Source organism: Ranitomeya variabilis, chromosome 6, assembly GCF_051348905.1.
Source record: "Ranitomeya variabilis isolate aRanVar5 chromosome 6, aRanVar5.hap1, whole genome shotgun sequence".
NCBI lineage: Eukaryota > Metazoa > Chordata > Amphibia > Anura > Dendrobatidae > Ranitomeya > Ranitomeya variabilis.
Genome location: NC_135237.1, coordinates 191,541,893 through 191,564,458, shown reverse-complemented (window position 1 = coordinate 191,564,458; position 22,566 = coordinate 191,541,893). Strand labels below are relative to the sequence as shown.

General features: G+C 41.8%; 1 protein-coding gene and 1 long non-coding RNA gene across 2 annotated transcripts in view; one reads left to right on the top strand and one right to left on the bottom strand.

Annotated features, from left to right (window-relative positions):
• Window positions 1-22,566, bottom strand: part of ITGA9 (integrin subunit alpha 9) — an 823,989-nt gene that overhangs the window by 156,451 nt on the left and 644,972 nt on the right. The window contains exon 19 of the mRNA XM_077269347.1: window positions 7,689-7,775. Coding sequence (XP_077125462.1) covers window positions 7,689-7,775 — 87 coding nt within the window. The remainder of the gene's footprint in view (window positions 1-7,688; window positions 7,776-22,566) is intronic.
• Window positions 1-22,566, top strand: part of LOC143782181 (uncharacterized) — a 212,651-nt gene that overhangs the window by 43,374 nt on the left and 146,711 nt on the right. The window lies entirely within an intron of this gene.

The window sequence follows — 22,566 nt, the reverse complement described above, 5'->3', positions numbered from 1 at the left end:
GGTAGAGCCTGCTTTATCTATAGGTGTGTGATCCCTTTCATTATAATCCAGTCAGTGATGATAATAAGTTGGCTACTGAAAAGTGATCTCTACAGAACAGGAAATATCAGCCTAATATTAGACTTCAAAGTCAAAGTGAAAACGGCAAGCTCTTGTTTTTTGTCAGTATAGCGTGACATTGAAAAAAAGAGAAAAAAAATCACTATCAATTCTTGAAAACATGTCTACATTTCTGGAGGACCATACTGTTCACTCCCAAATGTTTGTCCTGTTCTTGGTTATCAGAGGCAGATGCAGACTTGCGCGGTGACGCTGTATACACTGAGAATAATACTATATTGAAATCTGCCTTTAACCTCTGAAAACTGATATAAAAACTATATACTTTTATAGTATATTAACATTTGCAAAAAAAAATGGAACTTGATGAACCTTTGGCTTTTCTTTCAACCCACTATGTGACATTTGGCAATATTCCAGAATCGTGTAACCAATGAATGATAGAGGTCGCACCACAATGATAGTACTCCTGCAATTTTACAGCAATTAACCCTAAACCTAACCTGTATCTTCTTGACATATAAAATATATAAAATGGATCTGTCATCATATTTAATACAAACTGCATACATTATAATTAGATCTCTTCGACCTAATGAGAATGGTGAATTTACCTTGGGAATACATGTCAGAATAAAATTAAAACTCTGATTTTAAGATGAACATTTTTTAGACCAACTATAGAATGAAATTGCTCCAGGTGCTGACAGTGTCCACTCACCCAGCCTGACTGACAGCTGCAGCTTGTAATGAGCAATGTGAGATCTCAGCAGCAGGAGGGGCACTGAGGAGCTGTCAATCAGGCAGAAAGTGAGTTAAACTTTCATAAAGTATATACATCTACTGTCACATTGATATTGAAAGTAAATACAGCATCTTCATCAGGTCTAATAAGGGATCTATTTAGCAACATATGCAGTTTAAACAGTGCAATCTATTGCCAGATCTGCCTTGAGGCTTTGATTACACTGATGATTTTCTACAAGAGCCATGACTGATATGAAAGTTTCATTAATCATGATCTGGATTTTTTAATGTTGACTTATCAGGTATCTGTGGTTATTTTTAAACCTAAGATAATAAGTACGGTTTCAGTGGAGAACTCCTTCTGAACCTTTCGAAAATTTTCCGTCTAATGACTTCTGCAGCTGCTATACTGTTTCCCCCTCCCACATAGGCTAATTATGAGAGGCTGATCATTTTCCATGTGTTTGATTAATCACCAGTAATCACTGTAAACAGCTAGGATGTCCACCATTGGGTTTTGAAACACACTCAAATAAAAATAATCATAATGTATCACATCATTATTTAATGAGAAACTATTATTAGTTGGAGGGGTTTATCCAGGGCCGCCATCAGGGCATTACTGCCCTTACTGCAGTATGGGGCCCGAAGAACAGCAGCACACAGAGGGGCCCACAGGGCCCTGCCTCTTGTGTTACTGCTCATCGAGCGCCATCCTGCACTAATGTGCTGTGCCCTGCGGGCCTGTAGCACACACATCGGCGCCGGGGCCCCAGAGCTTTCTCGGAGCTGTGCATGGCTGTTTACTTTGATGACTGCGCAGCTCCGACTCCCTCCGCTCTCCCTGGACTTCTGGTCAGGTGTTGGCACGTACGCAATGACGTCATCGCATACGCGCCGACATGTACGAGGACACTGTGGAGCTGTGCCTACTGCTTATGAGGTAAGTATGTAAAACATTTTTTTTTTATATAAAATTAATAAAATAGATGAGGAGGGGGTCTGCACATGATGAAAGGAGGGGTCTGCACATGTGAAAGGGGTGGACTGCACATGATGAAAGGAGGGGTCTGCACATGATGAAAGGGAGGGGTCTGCACATGATGAAAGGGGGTCTGCACATGATGAAAGAGGGTCTGCACATGATGAAAGGGGGTCTGCACATGATGAAAGGGGGTCTGCACATGATGAAAGGGGGGTCTGCACATGATGAAAGGGGGTCTGCACATGATGAAAAGGGAGCATCTGTACATGATGAAAGGGGGTTCTGCAAATGATGAAAGGGGGGTCTGCACATGATGAAAGGGGGGTCTGCAAATGATGAAAGCGGGGGTCTGCATATGATGGAGGGGGGCTGCAAAAGATGGAGGGGGTTGCAAATGATGGAGGGCCTGCAAATGATGATGGAGAGGGGCTGCAAATGATGATGGAGGGGGCTGCAAATGATGATGGAGGGGGGCTGCAATTTACAAATGATGGAGGGGGCTGCAACTGATGGAGGCGGCTGCAAATGATGTGAGGGAGGGGACAGGGGACTGCAAATGATGAACTGGGGGGAAGGGGGACTGCAAATGATGAGGTGAGGGGAAAGGAGGACAGCAAATGATGAAGTGAGGGGAACTGCAAATGATGAAGTGAGTGACGGGGGACAGCAATTGAATTGAAGGTGGGGGATGGGGAGAGAAAATGAGGACATGGGGAAGCAAATAATGATGAATTTTGAGGGTGGTTGGAGTCAATGATGTATTGAATGTGGGGAGAGAGCAGTTGATAATGAATAGAGGGTAGGGGTGGGAGAGAGAGAAGACATGACAATGAACTGGGGTGAAAGGGGCAAGTAAATCTAATGAATCGGGGGAGCGAGAGGCACATAGTGGGAGGCGTTGGGGGAAAGAGTACAGGGGCTAATTAAGTCTACGTTCACATTTGCGGTCTGCGCCGCAGCGTCGGGCGCCGCAGCGTCGCCGCATGCGTCATGCGCCCCTATATTTAACATGGGGGCGCATGGACATGCGTTGCACTTGCGTTTTGCGACGCATGCGTCACTGCGGCGCACGCGTCCGGGCGCAGAGGACGCAGCAAGTTGCATTTTTGCTGCGTCCAAAATCAACCAAAAAAAGGACGCATGCGTCGTAAAACGCAGCGTTTTGCTGCGTTCTTGTTTGCGTTGTGCGTTGCGTCGCCGACGCTGCGGCGCACAATGCAAATGTGAACGTAGCCTTATGTATATATTTATTAAGTGGGGAAAATGGCTATTTATAGTTGGTGGGGGTGGGGGTGCTGTGGTGATTAATAATAACTAATTATATATTAATGGTAGGTGCACGTCTGTATTCAGATCTGTAGTGTAGAAGAAAGGGAAAAAAAAGGGGAATGTACTCTGGAGGCGAGGCTCGAGGTATGCAGAGATGAGTCCTGGCTGGAAGAAATTATGGCAGTCTGTGCTGCATGAAAAAGAAAAGCAAAGATGATGTACTTCAGCTAAAGACGTCACTGGTGAGTCAGTATGCTACCTGTACACTGACACTATACACTCTATTACCTGTTCACTGTACACTATATACAGAACTCCTGTATATAATGTCACTGTATTACCTGTACACTGACATTATATACAGAGTTCCTGTGTATAATGGCATTAGTGTTGTGTTTTTTATTAATGATCAGTATTGTAGCATTTGGTCACTATGTGGTGGTAGTATGTGATCTGGTCATGATATGGAGGTATTTGTTCCTTGTATGTCATATTATTCCGTCACTATGTGGTGGTAATATGTCGTCTGGTCATGGTGTGATGGTATTTGTCCCTTGTATGTGGTATTAATGGTCATTCTAAAAAATATATGTGACTCATTCCCTTAAAGAAAAATAAAGAAAAATATACCTAAAAAGAGTATTGGATATTTTAAGAAATGTTTAATAGGTTAGAGTAGAGTAGGGCCCGACCCAAAGAGTCTACCTTGTCGTGGTGGCAGCTTAAAAATTATTTTGGCCAAAACAAAAGCTTCTAGGTTTGTATGGGACCTGGTTTCTGCTGGGAACTGTTAATATCAGATTGGCGATTACGTGGTGCAGAAGATGAGTTTTTCCAAGGACGGGCGGTGGGACTGTGGAAGGTTTGAGATGTGGAGGTGGAGCTGGGGTGGGGCCTGGGTGGAGTCTCAAGGGGGCCTGAAAATGTTGCCAGTATGGGGCCCTGAAATTCCTAGTGGCAGCTCTGGGTTTATCTTGGCAAACAATTTGGTAAAAAAAAAAAAAAAAAGCTATGTGGGTATGGACAAGTATGATATTAGAACGGCTTTCAAATATGCAAAACTGGACAACAGCAAATATTGAATAAAGTGACACAAAATAGATTTATCATGCTGTATATAAAATAAAAGAATGGCAAAAAAAATTCCAAACCCTCGGAGAAGCAGTCTCTGCTCCAGTGTAGCATAATTTTTAACAGGTGAAACGTCAAATTAGTCTGATTAGAAAGGGGTCAGAAAAGAATTAAGGGGTTCTGTGAGAATAGAAAAACATAATAAAAAACAAAAAAATGTCACAAGAAATAAATACGGTACCTAAATATCTTTAATTAGCAAATCAACTCGTTCTATCTATGGAAGTAATCTAAAAGGTATTGAAACAGCCATTGTCTTGTTACACTAAAAGAAACCTGTTCTATAAAGGTAGTAGGATAAGTGGCTGGGAGGACATCCTCCTACACATGACGGGAGGGTGGTATTTAAAAAGTGGTTTAAATAATGGTTTAACATTATCAAAGCTGACTCTCTACATCACTGGGAATTAATTTAATAAGTAAAATAAGTAGCCTACATACATATTTGGTTAATTTGAGGTGTTGTGGTCCAATTGAAATTCCACTTTAACCCCTTCATGCCGCGGCCCTTTTTCGTTTTTGTGTTTTCGTTTTTCGCTCCCCTCTTTCCCAGAGCCATAACTTTTTTATTTTTCCGTTAATATGGTCATGCGAGGGCTTATTTTTTGCGGGACAAGTTGTATTTTTGTACGACACCATTGGTTTTACCATGTCTTGTACTAGAAAACAGGAAAAAAATTCCAAGTGTGGTGAAATTGCAAAAAAAGTGCAATCCCACACTTGTTTTTTGATTGGCTTTTTTGCTAGCTTTACTAAATGCTAAAACTAACCTGCCACTATGATTCTCCAGGTCGTTACGAGTTTATAGACACCTAACATGTCTAGATTATTTTTTATCTAAGTGGTGAAAAAAAATTCAAAACTTTGCTAAAAAAAAATGCGCCATTTTCCGATACCCATAGCATCTCCATTTTTTGTGATCTGGGGTCGGTTGAGGGCTTATTTTTTGCGTGCTGAGCTGACGTTTTTAATGATACTACTATTGTGCGGATACATTCTTTTGATCGCCCGTTATTGCATTTTAATGCAATGTCGCGGCGACCAAAAAAACTTAATTCTGGCATTTCAAATTTTTTTCTCGCTACGCCGTTTAGCAATCAGGTTTATCCATTTTTTATTGATAGATTGGGCGATTCTGAACGCAGCGATACCAAATATGGGATTTTTTGGGGGGATGGGGCGAAAGGGGGGTGATTTAAACTTTTATATATATATTTTTTTTCATATTTTTAAAAACATTTTTTTTTACTTTTGCCATGCTTCAATAGCCTCCATGGGAGGCTAGAAGCTGGCATAGCCTGATTTGCTCTTCTACATAGCACATATCATCAGATCGCTGCTATGTAGCTGAAATGCAGGCTTGCTATGAGCGCCGACCACAGGGGGGCGCTGGCAGCAGGCCGGCATCAGTAACCATAGAGGTCTCAAGGACCTCTATGGTTACCATCCTGATGCATCCCCGACCCCCGATCATGTGACAGGGGTCGGCGATGCGCTCATTTCCGGCCGCGCGGCCGGAAGCGCCGGTTAAATGCTGCTGTCAGCATTTGACAGCGGCATTTAACAGGTTAATAGCGGCGGGTGAATAGCGATTTCACCCGCCGCTATTGCGCGCACATGTCAGCTGTACAAAACAGCTGACATGTTGTGACTTTGATGTGGGCTCACCGCCGGAGCCCACATCAAAGCAGGGGACCCCACATGCGCCGAACTAGTACGGGGGCATGTCTGGAAGGGGTTAAACAACATTGTCATACTGGTTGAGTCTATCTGTAAGTCAATGAGTAAGGCTGCATTTACATTGGGTTTTGTGCAGCATTAAACTACTGTCCACCAGCAATATGTTTGCCAGTTGTTTAATAACCTACTTACACAGGCAGACCATGCATCAGATGCACACTGAACCATCAGAATATTCAAGTTGCATAAGCTGCCAATGTTCTTGAAAGAGCGAGTCCTGTTTACGAAAAAAGGTGCACTGCCGAAAACAGTGATGTTTTTCCAGACCGAAAGATGATTTCACCTGATAAAAAAGCATTTAGCTTGTTCATTTGCAGATTGGCAGCTTACTCACGCACATGATTATTGTGAATGAGAACGTCTACAACACTCATTCTCCATAAACTTGCAGAATAAATTGAGTTAAATGAGTTTGCGGAAAGTTTTTCTGACACTTAACAAACCCGTTAAAAAAGGCTTGGTGATTGTTAACATTAAGCATACTTTAGTGGTAACCAAATGTGAAGGAGAATCTGGAATACGTTGGGGAGTTGTTGAGTAGATTACAGACTGTTTTTGGACAGGACCATTTAGCGCCAGTGTCCAAGCATGCTTCTCTCATCCCCTGGCAGAGATGCCAGATCACTCACTGCCGCGGCCCCCATTCCGCAATTCCTCCTCCTCCTTCTTCGGCCACTGCATGACACACAGATTTCCAGGCACTGTGCTTAAGGCATACGCGCTCCCTACTTCTTAAAGGGTCCACGCACCATCCAAAAGTGTCCCCAGCCAATGGAGGTGCCTGAGTAATGTGTATAGCGTCTTCTGCACGCTTGCTAGTAGTTAGGTCCCCAGTTACTGTCAGCCGGTCCACCTGTCCAGTACCTGTCTGCCTGTACTTACCGTGTCTCCCTGCCAGTATATCAGCTGTGCCAGCCTACCTGTATACCAGCCAGTACCTGCCGTGCTCATTTGTATACCAGCCTGTGCCTGCTGTGCTCATCTGTATATCAGCCTGCACCTACCGTGCTCATCTGTATACCAGCCTGCATCATCTCCCATTGTCTGTCTGTAAACCAGCAGTAACAACCTGCATCTGCCAGTGCCTATCTGTATACCAGCCATACCTGCCAGCATCAGTGGTTCCTGTGTTCATGCCGTGCCTGCCTGTATCTGCTGTATTCTCCCACTGGGGTCAGCTGCCGTGTGTCTGAGGTCTGTCCTGGTGTACCATTTCGTGTCCATCAGGAGTCAAGTTTAGCCCCACCATCAGGGGCTCTAGTGGAGAGTCAGGTGTTCACCTAGTCACTCCCCTCCAGGCTCTCCCCGGACCACGGCACAGCGGTTCCACCACTCCCGTTAAAGATCACAGCTGCCTTTAGTATTATCAGTGTCACATAAAAACAAATGGGTCTTTTTCCAGCTGTATTGTCACATGTCAAAATCCCCTTTTCCATGCACAGTACCACATTAATTTGTAGAATCAATATAATATATTTAGTGGCTCTCTTTAGAATGAGAGAAGAAAACAATTGAGGCTTACAAATTTTGATCCACGGGCAATAAATGGGCTTTAATTCTAGGGCCAGGGTCATTGTGACCATGAGGATGGGCCATTGGCCCCTGACAGCAGTACTATCTTGATGGTGGCCCTGAGCAGGATACTAGCATTAATGATAGCAGTAGTAAACTTGAATAAGAAAAAAATAGTATATGGTTATTTGTACTTACCTCCAAATTATACAGCATTTGGCATGAATTCATTTTATCAGCTTACCTTAGAACGTGATCTCATGAATGGAAATCCCACACTGCATTTCAGATAGTCATCATCCAATAACTCACAGGAAATCCCCTGCTCTTCCTACAAAAGGGAAAAACATAGTGTTAACATATACGGTAAGTAAAATTCCTATTTTCCCCTATAATATATTAATGATTTTAGCAGATAAAATATAAGGTATGGATTTATGACGCCTAATCTTATTTATTTCTTGTTATGTATAAAGTACAAAATACATCTAACATGGTTTTATGAAGACTGTACTTCATCAGTGGTCTCAAAATCTTCGATCTGAGACATAAACTGGAACAAGCATAAAGAGAACATTACCACTCCGAGTAGATATTGGAACTGTTCTCATTTGTAGTTTTCAAATATTAAACAAATGTCCTATTTCACTGCATGACCAAAGAATGAAATTATAAAACCTGCGACCATCAACCATTTGGGGAAGCTTATACATGATCTAGCATAGGGTTCAGTTGGAGCTGTAGAGATCTGTATGTAGCAAGCGCCTTCCAATGCTGACAAATGCTTCTAGAATCTTTTGCATGTGAGACAAATAATGAAACGTAAATGGGTTGCCCGCTATCTCCTTCTTAAATACTATATTTCGCAGAGTAAAATAACAATAACAGATAATGAACTCCTGTCCAGGCGCAGTTCCAGCGATGTTGGTGCCGGGTCTCCCAAGACTCGCATGACAATGTTATGCCATGCAAGCCTTGCAGCAAACCGGTGTTGACCTGCTGTGCTCTTACATCCTGTGGATGAACCTTGGACGTCTGAAGGAATAGAGCGCGCAGCATCTCAACAGTGGATGATGATCCACGTGAACCTGTGGAGATCTGGCACAGACATTGCTAGAATGAGAGGTGAAGATTCTGGTCGGGAGTATGGATATTGAATACTTAAGGTCACGTGTCCACCATTCCTGGACCAGGAGAATCCTCACAGAGCGCAGTAAGTGTACTGTAAAGATTCCCAAGTCTGCAGTTACATCGAGTAATTGCAGACTTGTCATTTTAGACAGGACAACTCCTTTAAGGTGGTTTGTATCACTTTTATGCCTTTTTACTCTGTTGGACATTGGTAGAAATGTTACTATGCATGCATCTTACTTTGTGAAACCAAAGAGGAAATCACACTCCTTGTTGCCATAGTGTGCAAACAGTTTGGATAACAGTTATTTATAGCACAAGATTCCGATTGACTTCACTATCAATTCATCTTAGTTGTGGGAAGCAGAATAATTAAAGTAGTCTGCATAATTGGTTAATCATGTCAAGCCAAGTCTTGAACATTTCATATGAATTGATGACGGTATTTCAAATAATTAGGTAATGTCAAAGGTAGACCTCTATAAATGAATATTTAGCAGTAACCACCAAATACTCATTAAAATATCATACTAAAACATGTTAGTGACATGGGATGCTTCATAAATATCAAGTGTCTATTCACTATAAGCGGTGGAGATAGAATCTGATCTTTATCTGTTAATAATAATACACATACTTGGCAAGTCCCATGCTGTCTTCGTCACTCACATTTAGGCTATGATTTTCATCCAGAAAAGATGGACAATTTTTGTCTCACTTGTCATCCATATGCAATCTTTTTTTTTTTTAATTAGCAGCTATTAATCATTTACAGGACCATTTACACTTTCCTATGCCACAAAATTGTAATGTATCTGTAAAAGTTGGATGCTTTACTGTGGCTCCGCATGGCATCCGATTTATTTCTTGCACCCATCCGACTTCAGAGTGAAATAGCAGCATACCTTGATTTTTTTCACAGACAGATTCTGTTAGTGAAAAACAAACTGTCATCAGCACTGCCCTATTGAACAACATTGGTCCGAGTGCTATCTGATAAAACAATCGGATAGTAGTCATCCGATTGATCAGGTGGTGTGAGCGAGCCCTTATACAGTAGATGTACAGTTGCGCTTAAAAGTTTACATACCCCGGCAGAATTTTTGCTCTCTTGCCCTTTTTTCAGAGAATATGAATGATAACACCAAACCTTTTTCTCAACTCCAGGTTAGTGGTTGGGTGAAGCCATTTATTGTCAAACTACTGTGTTTTCTCTTTTTAAATCATAATGACAACTCAAAACCTCCAAATGATCCTGATCAAAAGTTCACATACTCTGGTGATTTTGCCCTGACAACATGTACAGAAGTTGACACAAATGGGTTTGAATGGCTACATCCTCACCTATGACCTGTTTGATTGTAAACAGTGTGTGTGCATAAAAGCTGAGTGAGTTTCTGGGATCCAGACTGACTCTTGCATCTTTCATCCAGCCACTGACATTTCTGGATTGTGAGTCATGGAGAAAGCAAAAGATTTATCAACGGATCTACAGGAAAAGGTAGTTGAACTGTATATGGAGCGACCCCAGTAGGGCAGTGGGGTACTCGGTAGCGGGTCCTTCGGTTCTCAGTGGGGATGTCACAGTGGCTGACCCGGTCCGTGGCCCTAGGGACGTCCAGTGTAAAATGAGGGAAAGGTCTTTAAAGGGATATGTTCGTGACGCCACCTGTGGTATTCGGTCAGGGTGACCGACGCTGCTTAGGGGTCCGCTGGGGTGATGTTATGGCAGCTAGATGGTATATCTTCCCACAGGTGAAGTGTATTCCCAGGGCTTCCCAGTGTGTAGATGGTGGATGGTGAGAGGCGCAGTGAAGAACGAGGACACAAGGTTGCAGTCTCTTTACCTTAACTGAAGGCTTCAGCATCCACAGTCCAGGGTACAGACCACAGGGTAGGCAGAGTCCGAACGGTCTGAAGGCAAATCCAGAGTCCCCTTATCCAGGTGGAAATCAGTAGCCTTCTTCTAGTGCCTGGATGTTGTAGTACCTCCCTGCTGAGTGTCACGGTAAGGCCATGTGCACACGTTCAGTATTTTTCGTGTTTTTTTTCGCGTTTTTTCGCTATAAAAATGTGATAAAAACGCGAAAAAAACGCTTACATATGCCTCCTATTATTTTAAGTGTATTCCGCATTTTTTGTGCAAATGTAGCCTTTTTTTCCGCGAAAAAATCGCATCGCGGAAAAAAAAGCAACATGTTCATCATTAAAATGCGGAATTGCAGGGGATTCCGCACACCTAGGGGTCCATTGATCTGCTTACTTCCCGCACGGGGCTGTGCACACCATGCGGGAAGTAAGCAGATTATGTGCGGTTGGTACCCAGGGTGGAGGAGAGGAGACTCTCCTCCACGCACTGGGCACCATATAAGTGGTCAAAAAATAAGAATTAAAATAAAAAACAGTCCTATACTCACCCTCGATGTCTTCCCGCCTCCACTGCACGCTGCCGTTCGGTTCCTGTAGCTGGTGTGCGGCGAAAGACCTGCCGATGACGTCACTGTCCTGTGATTGGTCGTGAGCGGTCATGTGACCGCTCACGTGACCGTGACGTCACGGAAGGTCCTGTGCGCACAGACCAGCTATAGGAAGAGGAGCCGGACGCCGGTGAGGAGATGTCTGGGTGAGTATAAGCATTTTTTTTATTTTTTTTATTATTTTTAAACATTCTATCTTTTACTATAGATGCGGCATAAGCTGCATCTATAGTAAAAAGTTGGTCACACTTGTCAAACGCTATGTTTGACAAGTGTGACCAACCTGTCAGTCAGTTTTCCAAGCGATGCTACAGATCGCTTGGAAAACTTTAGCATTCTGCAAGCTAATTACGCTTGCAGAATGCTAAAAAAACGCGAAAAAAACGGACAAAAAACGCAAAAAAAAAAATGCGGATTTCTTGCAGAAAATTTCCGGTTTTCTTCAGGAAATTTCTGCAAGAAATCCTGAACGTGTGCACATACCCTAAGGTCCTCACAACTGATGTTGGTGTTCTAGATGTTATGTCTTTCTATCTGTCCCCCTGATGGTAAGGATAGGACAAACCCGTATGATTGGTGGCCTGAGGCTTTTTACAAGGACTCTAGCATGCCCCAGCCCCCACAAGTTGCCATCGTGCCTCCTGGGTGTGGGTCGGGCAGGTAATGTGGAATTACCTGTCCTGCCAGTCTCTGAAGTAAAGCGTAGAGATCCTTACTCCCTCGGTATTCTGGCTACCGGATCCTGCGCCTCAGAAAGGAGTTATGAAACCATTTCGATCCAATAAGGGTCGAACACAGAAGAGGTCCTTTTAAAAGGGTAACACTTTATTAAACAAATTAAAAAGCATAAAAAGCAGAACAATTCACAGAAAGGGAAGCTGCTGAAATCCAGACCAATAATTAACAAATATAGCAACAACAGTACCTACACAACACTTACACAGATGTAATGTTAGTATTACAATCTCTATATCAGAGATGGATGCCAATCCAGTAGGAGTTACATCAATGAAGTTGATAATTTATACAAGTGTTATCTAGTCATGCTCTAGAGTCATTAATAGTGAATTTACCAACAAATATGCGTAAAGACATAGGAAAACACCATATCAATATTTTAATATAGGTATTGATATATGCTAATGGCAATAAATTGTTTTAAGGCCCCACTCGTAAGAAATTAGCACCATTTATACCTCAATTGTTTATATGTTGGCCCCTGATATTATATCCATATCGTTAGTAAGTATAAATAGAAGAATGGATAAAACCCATTCTATATAAAAGTATAACTAGTTGGACATAGGTGGCGAAAACAAGAGAAAATCTTATTAATATAACTACATGTGTGTTCAGGCGACTAATTTTCACCGTGATATATATATACCATAACAAAATTGCCAGCAATAAAAATGGATGCGATTGCAAAAAAAGGGTTCAATATAAAGAAGGTAAATATACCTTCGGAAGAAGCTGGCGGCGAAACGCGCGTCGGGGTGAGGGGACGCTGCTTCTCGGATCCAGACCTGCATATCTACAAAAGCCCCGGGATATAGGTATATTTACCTTCTTTATATTGAACCCTTTTTTTGCAATAGCATCCATTTTTATTGCTGGCAATTTTGTTATGGTATATATATATCACGGTGAAAATTAGTCGCCTGAACACACATGTAGTTATATTAATAAGATTTTCTCTTGTTTTCGCCACCTATGTCCAACTAGTTATACTTTTATATAGAATGGGTTTTATCCATTCTTCTATTTATACTTACTAACGATATGGATATAATATCAGGGGCCAACATATAAACAATTGAGGTATAAATGGTGCTAATTTCTTAAGAGTGGGGCCTTAAAACAATTTATTGCCATTAGCATATATCAATACCTATATTAAAATATTGATATGGTGTTTTCCTATGTCTTTACGCATATTTGTTGGTAAATTCACTATTAATGACTCTAGAGCATGACTAGATAACACTTGTATAAATTATCAACTTCATTGATGTAACTCCTACTGGATTGGCATCCATCTCTGATATAGAGATTGTTAGCCCCCCCGCGTAAACCTGAAAGAAATATAGCGGGGGGGTCTCATGGCCTCATGGACCCTGTCATTTAATATGACTTTCTGTCAGAAGAAAGGTCAAATAAAGGTCAGGTCAGTCATCTCTGAAAGTGTGACACTGGTTTTATCCAGTTTTTTCTGGTATGTTTGGCAGCTATTGTAACGGTTTTCTATTGGCTGTTAGCAGCTTTGCCGCTCTTTTTTTGAATATATAAACACCTGTTTTGTGGTATCTGGTCATTCTGTCAGCGGAAGAAGATAAAGAAGACACATACCCCAGGATGGAGAATCTCCTGCAACAGCTCCTGACTAGAGCCGACGGCGAGGATGGAGCGGACTGGCTGAGGCAGTGCCTGGCTATAAAACCTATCTTAGCGCCTGCCGATGCGGTCCCTCATCCTCCAGAAGATACCCTTCGGTCGCCGTGTCAAGCCTCTCCGGTCCTGCCGACACCCACCGCTTCAGGGAGGCGCAGGAGGCAAAGGACCCCATACTCTCCGAAGTCGCTGTCGCCGCCTGCTTCCAGCTGCAGTGTCCAAGAAGGAAGAAGGAAGTCACAGCGCCGCCCTCCTCAGAAGTCTCACAGCCCAGCGCGAGACTTCCACCGCCAGCGTCATGACAGAGTGCCGACCGCCTCATCTGAAGTGGCCGGGATGTCTTCAACACACCGCAGCCGTAAAAGCGCTGCGGTGTCATTGGATTCTACAACAGCGGTGGCTTCTGCAGCTGCGGTCCAGACCACCGGTTCGGGAGGACCCCCTGTCGTCACACTCAGAAGAGGATGAAGAAACGCCGCTTACAGCAGCTTCCCATATGAGCTTGCCCAACATGGAGGGCTCGAGCTCCAGCTGCTGTATGGAGCAGAGAAACGAGCAGCATTCATCGAGGGGTGAGACTTTCAATGTTCCTTTGTCTGTTCCACACTCACATTTAAAAGACATCATAAAGAAAAGTGTTAGCTGAAACTTTAAGAGAAGCTATTCCCCCCCCCTTGCTGTCACATCAGCTGTCACATCAGCTGTACACAGTGCTGCAATTTCTGACATTTCATCAGCTAACACCGCCCCTGTTAACTCTTTTAACCCCTTCCCGACATTTGACGTACTATCCCGTCGAGGTGGGGTGGGCCCCCATGACCGCCGACGGGATAGTACGTCATACGCGATCGGCCGCGCTCACGGGGGGAGCGCGGCCGATCGCGGCCGGGTGTCGGCTGCATATCGCAGCTGTCATCCGGCACTATGTGCCAGGAGCGGTCACGGACCGCCCCCGGCACATTAACCCCCGGCACACCGCGATCAAACATGATCGCGGTGTACCGGCGGTACAGGGAAGCATCGCGCAGGGAGAGGGCTCCCTGCGTGCTTCCCTGAGACGATCGGTACAAGGTAATGTACTCACCTTGTACCGAACGTCTTCTCCCTGCAGGCCCCGGATCCAAAATGGCCGAGGGGCTGTATCCGGGTCCTGCAGGGAGCACTTCCGGGTCGGAGCAGGCTGCAGATGAAAGCTGCAGCCTGCTCCGATGAAAGTATGATCGCCGATCTGATAGAGTGCTGTGCACACTATCAGATCTGCGATCTGTGATGTCCCCCCCTGGGACAAAGTAAAAAAGTAAAAAAAAAAATTTCCACATGTGTAAAAAAAAAAAAAAAAAAAAATCCTAAATAAATAATAATAAAAAAAAAAATATTATTCCCATAAATACATTTCTTTATCTAAAAAAAACAAACAAAAACAATAAAAGTACACATATTTAGTATCGCCGCGTCCGTAACGACCCAACCTATAAAACTGGCCCACTAGTTAACCCCTTCAGTAAACACCGTAAGAAAAAAAAAAAAACGAGGCAAAAAACAACGCTTTATTACCATACCGCCGAACAAAAAGTGAAATAACACGCGATCAAAAAGACGGATATAAATAACCATGTTACCGCTGAAAACGTCATCTTGTCCCGCAAAAAACGAGTCGCCATACAGCATCATCAGCAAAAAAATAAAAAAGTTATAGTCCTCAGAATAAAGCGATGCCAAAATAATTATTTTTTCTATAAAATAGTTTTTATCGTATAAAAGCGTCAAAACATAAAAAAAATGATATAAATGAGGTATCGCTGTAATCGTACTGACCCGACGAATAAAACTGCTTTATCAATTTTACCAAGCGCAGAACGGTATAAACGCCTCTCCCAAAAGAAATTCATGAATAGCTGGTTTTTGGTTATTCTGCCTCACAAAAATCGGAATAAAAAGTGATAAAAAATGGTCACGTGTCCGAAAATGTTACCAATAAAAACGTCAACTCGTCCCGCAAAAAACAAGACCTCACATGACTCTGTGGACCAAAATGTGGAAAAATTATAGGTCTCAAAATGTGGAGACGCAAAAACTTTTTTGCTATAAAAAGCGTCTTTTAGTCTGGTTTCACACTTGCGTTTTTATCTGCATGCGTTTTTTAAAAAAACCACATGTGTGAAAAAATGCATGTAAACGCGGTAAAACGCATGCGTTTTTATAGAAAAACACAAGAAAACAAGAAAAAAACAAAAAACCCTAACCCTACCCCTAACCCTACCCCTAACCTGAAATACGTGGCACTGAAATACGTGGCACTGAAATATACGTTTATATACGTATATACGTATATAAGTGCCACGATATTTCAGTGGCCACGTATATAAGTGCCACGTATTTAAGTGCCACGTATTTAAGTGCCACGTATTTAAGTGCCACGTATTTACGTGCCACGTATTTACGTGCCACGTATTTTTCAGTGCCTGAAACACGTGGCACTGAAATACGTGGCACTGAAATATCGTGGCACTGAAATAGCGTGGCACTGAAGTATTTACGTGCCACGTATTTTTCAGTGCCTGAAATACGTGGCACTGAAATACGTGGCACTGAAATATCGTGGCACTTAAATATCGTGGCACTTAAATACGTGGCACTTAAATATGTGGCACTTAAATACGTGGCACTTAAATACGTGGCACTTATATACGTGGCACTTATGACTGTCAGAAAATGTTCAGTAAACGGTTAGGGGTGAGGTTAGGGGTAGGGTTTCAGGTAGAATTGGGGAGTTTCCACTGTTCAGGCACATCAGGGGCTCTCCAAACGCGACATGGCGTCCAATCTCAATTCCAGCCAATTCTGCGTTGAAAAAGTAAAACAGTGCTCCTTCCCTTCCGAGCTCTCCCGTGCGTCCAAAAAGGGGTTTACCCCAACATATGGGGTATCAGCGTACTAGGGACAAATTGAACAACAACTTCTGGGGTCCAAGTTCTCTTGTTATCCTTGGGAAAATAAAAATTTGGGGGGCTAAAAATCATTTTTGTGGGAAAAAAAATATGTTTTATTTTCACGGCTCTGCGTTGTAAACTGTAGTGAAACACTTGGGGGTTCAAAGTTCTCACAACACATCTAGATAAGTTCCTTGGGAGGTCTAGTTTCCAATATGGGGTCACTTGTGGGGGGTTTGTACTATTTGGGTACATCAGGGGCTCTGCAAATGCAACGTGACGCCTGCAGACCAATCCATTTAAGTCTGCATTCCAAATGGCGCTCCTTCCCTTCCGAGCTCTGTCATGCGCCCAAACAGTGGTTCCCCCCCACATAGGGGGTATCAGCGTACTCAGGACAAATTGGACAACAACTTTTAGGGTCCAATTTATCCTGATACCCTTGTGAAAATACAAAACTGGGGGCTAAAAAATCATTTTTGTGAAAAAAAAAAAATAATTTTTATTTTCACGGCTCCGCGTTATAAACTGTAGTGAAACACTTGGGGGTTCAAAGTTCTCACAACACATCTAGATAAGTTCCTTGGGGGGTCTAGTTTCCAATATGGGGTCACTTGTGGGGGGTTTGTACTGTTTGGGTACATCAGGGGCTCTGCAAATGCAACGTGACGCCTGCAGACCAATCCATTTAAGTCTGCATTCCAAATGGCGCTCCTTCCCTTCCGAGCTCTGTCATGCGCCCAAACAGTGGTTCCCCCCCACATAGGGTATCAGCGTACTCAGGACAAATTGGACAACAACTTTTAGGGTCCAATTTATCCTGATACCCTTGTGAAAATACAAAACTGGGGGCTAAAAAATCATTTTTGTGAAAAAAAAAATAATTTTTATTTTCACGGCTCTGCGTTATAAACTGTAGTGAAACACTTGGGGGTTCAAAGCTCTCAAAACACATCTAGATAAGTTCCTTAGTTTCCAAAATGGTGTCACTTGTGGGGGGGTTTAATGTTTAGGCACATCAGGGGCTCTCCAAACGCAACATGGCATCCCATCTTAATTCCAGTCAATTTTGCATTGAAAAGTAAAATAGCGCTTCTTCCCTTCTGAGCTCTGCTATGCGCCCAAACAATGGTTTACACCCACATATGGGGTATCGTCGTACTCAGGACAAATTGCACAACAACTTTTGTGGTCTAATTTCTTCTCTTACCCTTGGGGAAATAAAAAAATGGGGGTGAAAAGATCATTTTTGTGAAAAAATATGATTTTTTATTTTTACGGCTCTGCATTATAAACTTCTGTGAAGCACTTGTTGGGTCAAAGTGCTCAACACACATCTAGATAAGTTCCTTAAGGGGTCTACTTTCCAAAATGGTGTCACTCGTGGGGGGTTTCAATGTTTAGGCACATTAGGGGCTCTCCAAACGCAACATGGCGTCCCATCTCAATTCCAGTCAATTTTGCATTGAAAAGTCAAATGGCGCTCCTTCCCTTCTGAGCTCTGCCCTGCGCCCAAACAATGGTTTACACCCACATATGGGGTATCAGTGTACTCAGGACAAATTGCACAACAATTTTTGGGGTCCAATTTCTTCTCTTACCCTTGGGAAAATAAAAAATTGGGGGTGAAAAAATCATTTTTGTGAAAAAATATGATTTTTTATTTTTACGGCTCTGCATTATAAACTTCTGTAAAGCACTTGTTGGGTCAAAGTGCTCACCACACATCTAGATAAGTTCCTTAGGGGGTCTACTTTCCAAAATGGTGTCACTTGTTAGGGGTTTCAATGTTTAGGCACATCAAGGGCTCTCTAAATGCAACATGGCGTCCCATCTCAATTCCAGTCAATTTTGCATTGAAAAGTCAAATGGCGCTCCTTCCCTTCCGAGCTCTGCCCTGCGCCCAAACAATGGTTTACACCCACATATGGGGTATCAGCGTACTCAGGACAAATTGCACAACAATTTTTGGGGTCCAATTTCTTCTCTCACCCTTGGGAAAATAAAAAATTGGGGGTGAAAAGATCATTTTTGTGAATTGTTTAAGTTCCTTAGGGGGTCTACTTTCCAAAATGGTGTCACTTGTTAGGGGTTTCAATGTTTAGGCACATCAAGGGCTCTCTAAATGCAACATGGCGTCCCATCTCAATTCCAGTCAATTTTGCATTGAAAAGTCAAATGGCGCTCCTTTGCTTCCAAGCTCTGCCATGCGCCCAAACTGTGGTTTACCCCCACATATGGGGTATCAGCGTACTCAGGACAAATTGTACAACAACTTTTGGGGTCTATTTTCTCCTGTTACCCTTGGTAAAATAAAACAAATTGGAGCTGAAATAAATTTTGTGTGAAAAAAAGTTAAATGTTCATTTTTATTTAAACATTCCAAAAATTCCTGTGAAACACCTGAAGGGTTAATAAACTTCTTGAAAGTGGTTTTGAGTACCTTGAGGGGTGCAGTTTTTAGAATGGTGTCACACTTGGGTATTTTCTATCATATAGACCCGTCAAAATGACTTCAAATGAGATGTGGTCCCTAAAAAAAAAATGGTGTTGTAAAAATGAGAAATTGCTGGTCAACTTTTAACCCTTATAACTCCGTCACAAAAAAAAATTTTGGTTCCAAAATTGTGCTGATGTAAAGTAGACATGTGGGAAATGTTATTTATTAAGTATTTTGTGTGACATATGTCTGTGATTTAAGGGCATAAAAATTCAAAGTTGGAAAATTGCGAAATTTTGAAAATTTTTGCCAAATATTCGTTTTTTTCACAAATAAACGCAAGTTATATCGAAGAAATTTTACCACTAACATGAAGTACAATATGTCACGAGAAAACAATGTCAGAATCGCCAAGATCCGTTGAAGCGTTCCAGAGTTATAACCTCATAAAGGGACAGTGGTCAGAATTGTAAAAATTGGCCCGGTCATTAACGTGCAAACCACCCTTGGTGGTGAAGGGGTTAAAGAAGCTCTGACATGCGAGCTGTCTCCCTTAGGATTCCATTTAAGCCCTTCTGTTAAAGAGCTTATTTGGAATAATCATTTAGTCGATATTTTTTCTTTACTGCCTAGAAAGGACCAGCTTTCAAAATCTGAAAAGAATGATGAGAAAGCTGATTCAGATGAATTTAAACGCACCAACTTTAAATCTTTCAACAACTGGGTGCAAGCTTTTTCTATTTTTGCGGCAGTTTTGGGTGAAAAATCTCCCCATCTCTGCAACAAGTTATTTCAGCCCCCTTCTAGTTCAAGTAAACGCGGTGTTTGTTTCGCTTTCAACGATTCCTTTTGTAAGTGGAACAACAACTGTAGATTCCGCCATGAATGCTCGTTCTGTGGTAACTCACACCCTATGTCTAAATGTTTTAAGTAACAAGCAGGTCAACAGTCCTCAGGTAAGGAGCCTAATTCAAAAAGCACAGACGCCAGTGATTCTGGCAAACATGTCAGTATGCCTAAGCAAATATCCCGACCAGGGGACCAGTGAGCTGCTTTTTAATGGTTTTTCAGAATGATTTTTTATCCCACAATTTAAAGGGGCGGGCTGTTCTGTTGTTCCTAATTTACCCTCTTTAAAGGCTCACCCTGAGGCAGCTAGGGATAAAATTATTAATGAAATTCAGCTAGGCAGAGTTTCAGGCCCTTTTTTAACCCCACAGTTTGTTAATTTCCATATATCACCATTGGGTATTGTACCAAAAAAAAAAAAAAAAAAAAAAAAAAAAAGATGAGGGCTCTTTCCGGCTATTTCACCACTTATCATATCCGCTGGGTTCATCCATGAACGATGAAGTGGACAAGGCTTTATGCTCCGTGTCCTATTCATCTTTTGATTCTGCATTAGAAATCCTCAAGAAATTTGGTTTTAATGCTTTAATGTCCAAGTCAGATATTAAGTCTGCTTTTAGACTCCTTCCTGTTCACCCGTGCGGTTTTAATTCTTTAGGTTTTTATTTTGATGACTGTTTTTTTTTTTTTTTTTTATCCAAATGTGTGAGCACTTCGGTGTTCCTATTGCTCACAGAAAAACAGTTGGTCCATCTAGATCTATCGAATTTCTGGGAATCACTCTTGATTATCAAAAAATGGAATCTGACTTCCTGATGAGAAAATGTTTAAACTGCGCATTGCGTTATCAAATTTTTTAGCCAAGAACAAGGTCACTCTTAAGGAAATTCAATCATTGTTAGGTCTATTGCATTTTGCGGTTTGCGTCATTCCTATAGGTCGGGCTTTTTGCAGAAGTTTATAGGATGCCACTTAAGGTGTATCTTCACCTCATTCGCATGTTAGTATCCGTTCTGACCTAAAGGAAGACGCTAGAATTTGGCTCTCCTTTTTGTCAGAGCATAACGGCAGATCTTTGTGGCAGTCATTTTTTGTCTCTGGCGATTCTTTTCCCTTTCTTTTCACAGCGGATAGCCAGCGTGGCTTCAGTATTTTATTTGACTCCCATTGGATGTCCATCCTGTGGCCAATAAGTTGGGTGTCTAAGAAAGTAACTTCAAACGTAATGGTGTTGGAACTTTTTTCTATTTTTGCAGGAATATTAATTTGGAGATCACTAATGCAGAATTCCAGGATTTTACTCCTTTCCACTAACCAGGCAGTAGTTGTTTTTATTTATTTTTATTTATTTTTTTTTTTTTTCTATCAACACGTTATCTTCTAAAAATACTTTTGCTGCCAGAATTTTGAGACAATTGGTTTTACAATGCCTGAAAGCAAAGTTGGGAAAGAGCAAATTTCTTTTCATAACTGACTCTTTACAAAATCCTCAGTGGTCGAATTTTTTCCTGCAGGTTCCCAACGTGGATTCGGAAGGACCCTCTTACCCCTTTCAATTTGGGACATGATTGCACTCTGATACAGTATTTTATAAAAAAAAAAAGAAAAAAAAAAAAATCGTTATCTAATAGATCATGGGCTGACTATTCGGCTGCATGGCTGAATTGGAACAATTTTTGCAACCTACATTATTTTGACCCAACAGTTTCTAATCCGGTAACAGCACTAAAGATTGCTGAATCTATAGTACAAAACGGTTTGTCTTACTATGCAATAGCGAAATGCCTAGCAGGAGTTTCATTTTTCCTTAAACTTTCTGGCAGTATTGCTTTAACTAATCTTTTTCCAGTAAAGCAGTTTTTAAAAGGCTTTAGGAAAACCAATTTTATACCTGACTCGAGACGACCTATTTCTCTGTCTTTATTGAAAGAATTGTGCTCCTGTCTCATCCACGTTTGTGTAAATTTTAAGGAAGCCTTAATATTTAGCTCTATTTTTTTTTTCTCTGTCCTTTTTTGGAGCACTTCGCGTTGGTGAGGTGGTTTCTGTTAAGAAATCGGAGCCTTCGGGACTCATGATTTCGGATGTCCAGATTCATGAGTAGTTTTTTTTTAATATTTTTATTTTTATTTATAAGAAAATTAAAGACAGATTAATTAGGCAGGGGATCTAGGTTGAAAATTAACGCGATCCATGTCTCTATCATTTGCCCTGTTGATAACACGGCAAATTGGATTAAGGTCAGACCTATGGGACAGGGCCCATTATTCATTCATAGAGATTTTTCTCCTGTTACTGTCTTTCAATTTAATTTTGTCCTAAAGAAATGTTTACGCTTTTTGGGTAAAAAAACACCTTAAAATCACATCTCATTCGTTTAGAATCGGAGCAGCTACGGAGGCCTCTAGGGCCGGGCTTTCCGATTCAGGGATAAAGGAATTGGGAAGATGGAACTCCAAAAGGTTCAAATTATATGTACGACATGATCTGTATGACTATTAATTATTGGTTTTCTTTCAGGTCCGCTAGTCATTTGGATAGTCGGACATTCTTTTATCTTCTGGGCCAGGAAGAGGGCCAGCCAACGATCTTATGCTGAAAATGTATCCTTTAATCCTTCTGATATTCAGGTTTGGTGGCATGGAGTTCGCGGCTTGAAATGGCATTGCCTGGTTGCTGAAGTGAAGAAATGGCTAATTAAATTTCCTTCCCCTGATTTAATTATATTTCATGTAGCTGGGAATGATCTCGGAAAAATCAGGACTCTTGACTTATTATCGGCCATTCGATCCGATATTATTTATCTTAAGCAAATTCTGCCTGATTCAAACTTCGTTTTTTCAAGATTATTCCCAGACTTTTGTGGCACGACAATCAATTTTCTTTTTTAGATAAAATCCGGAG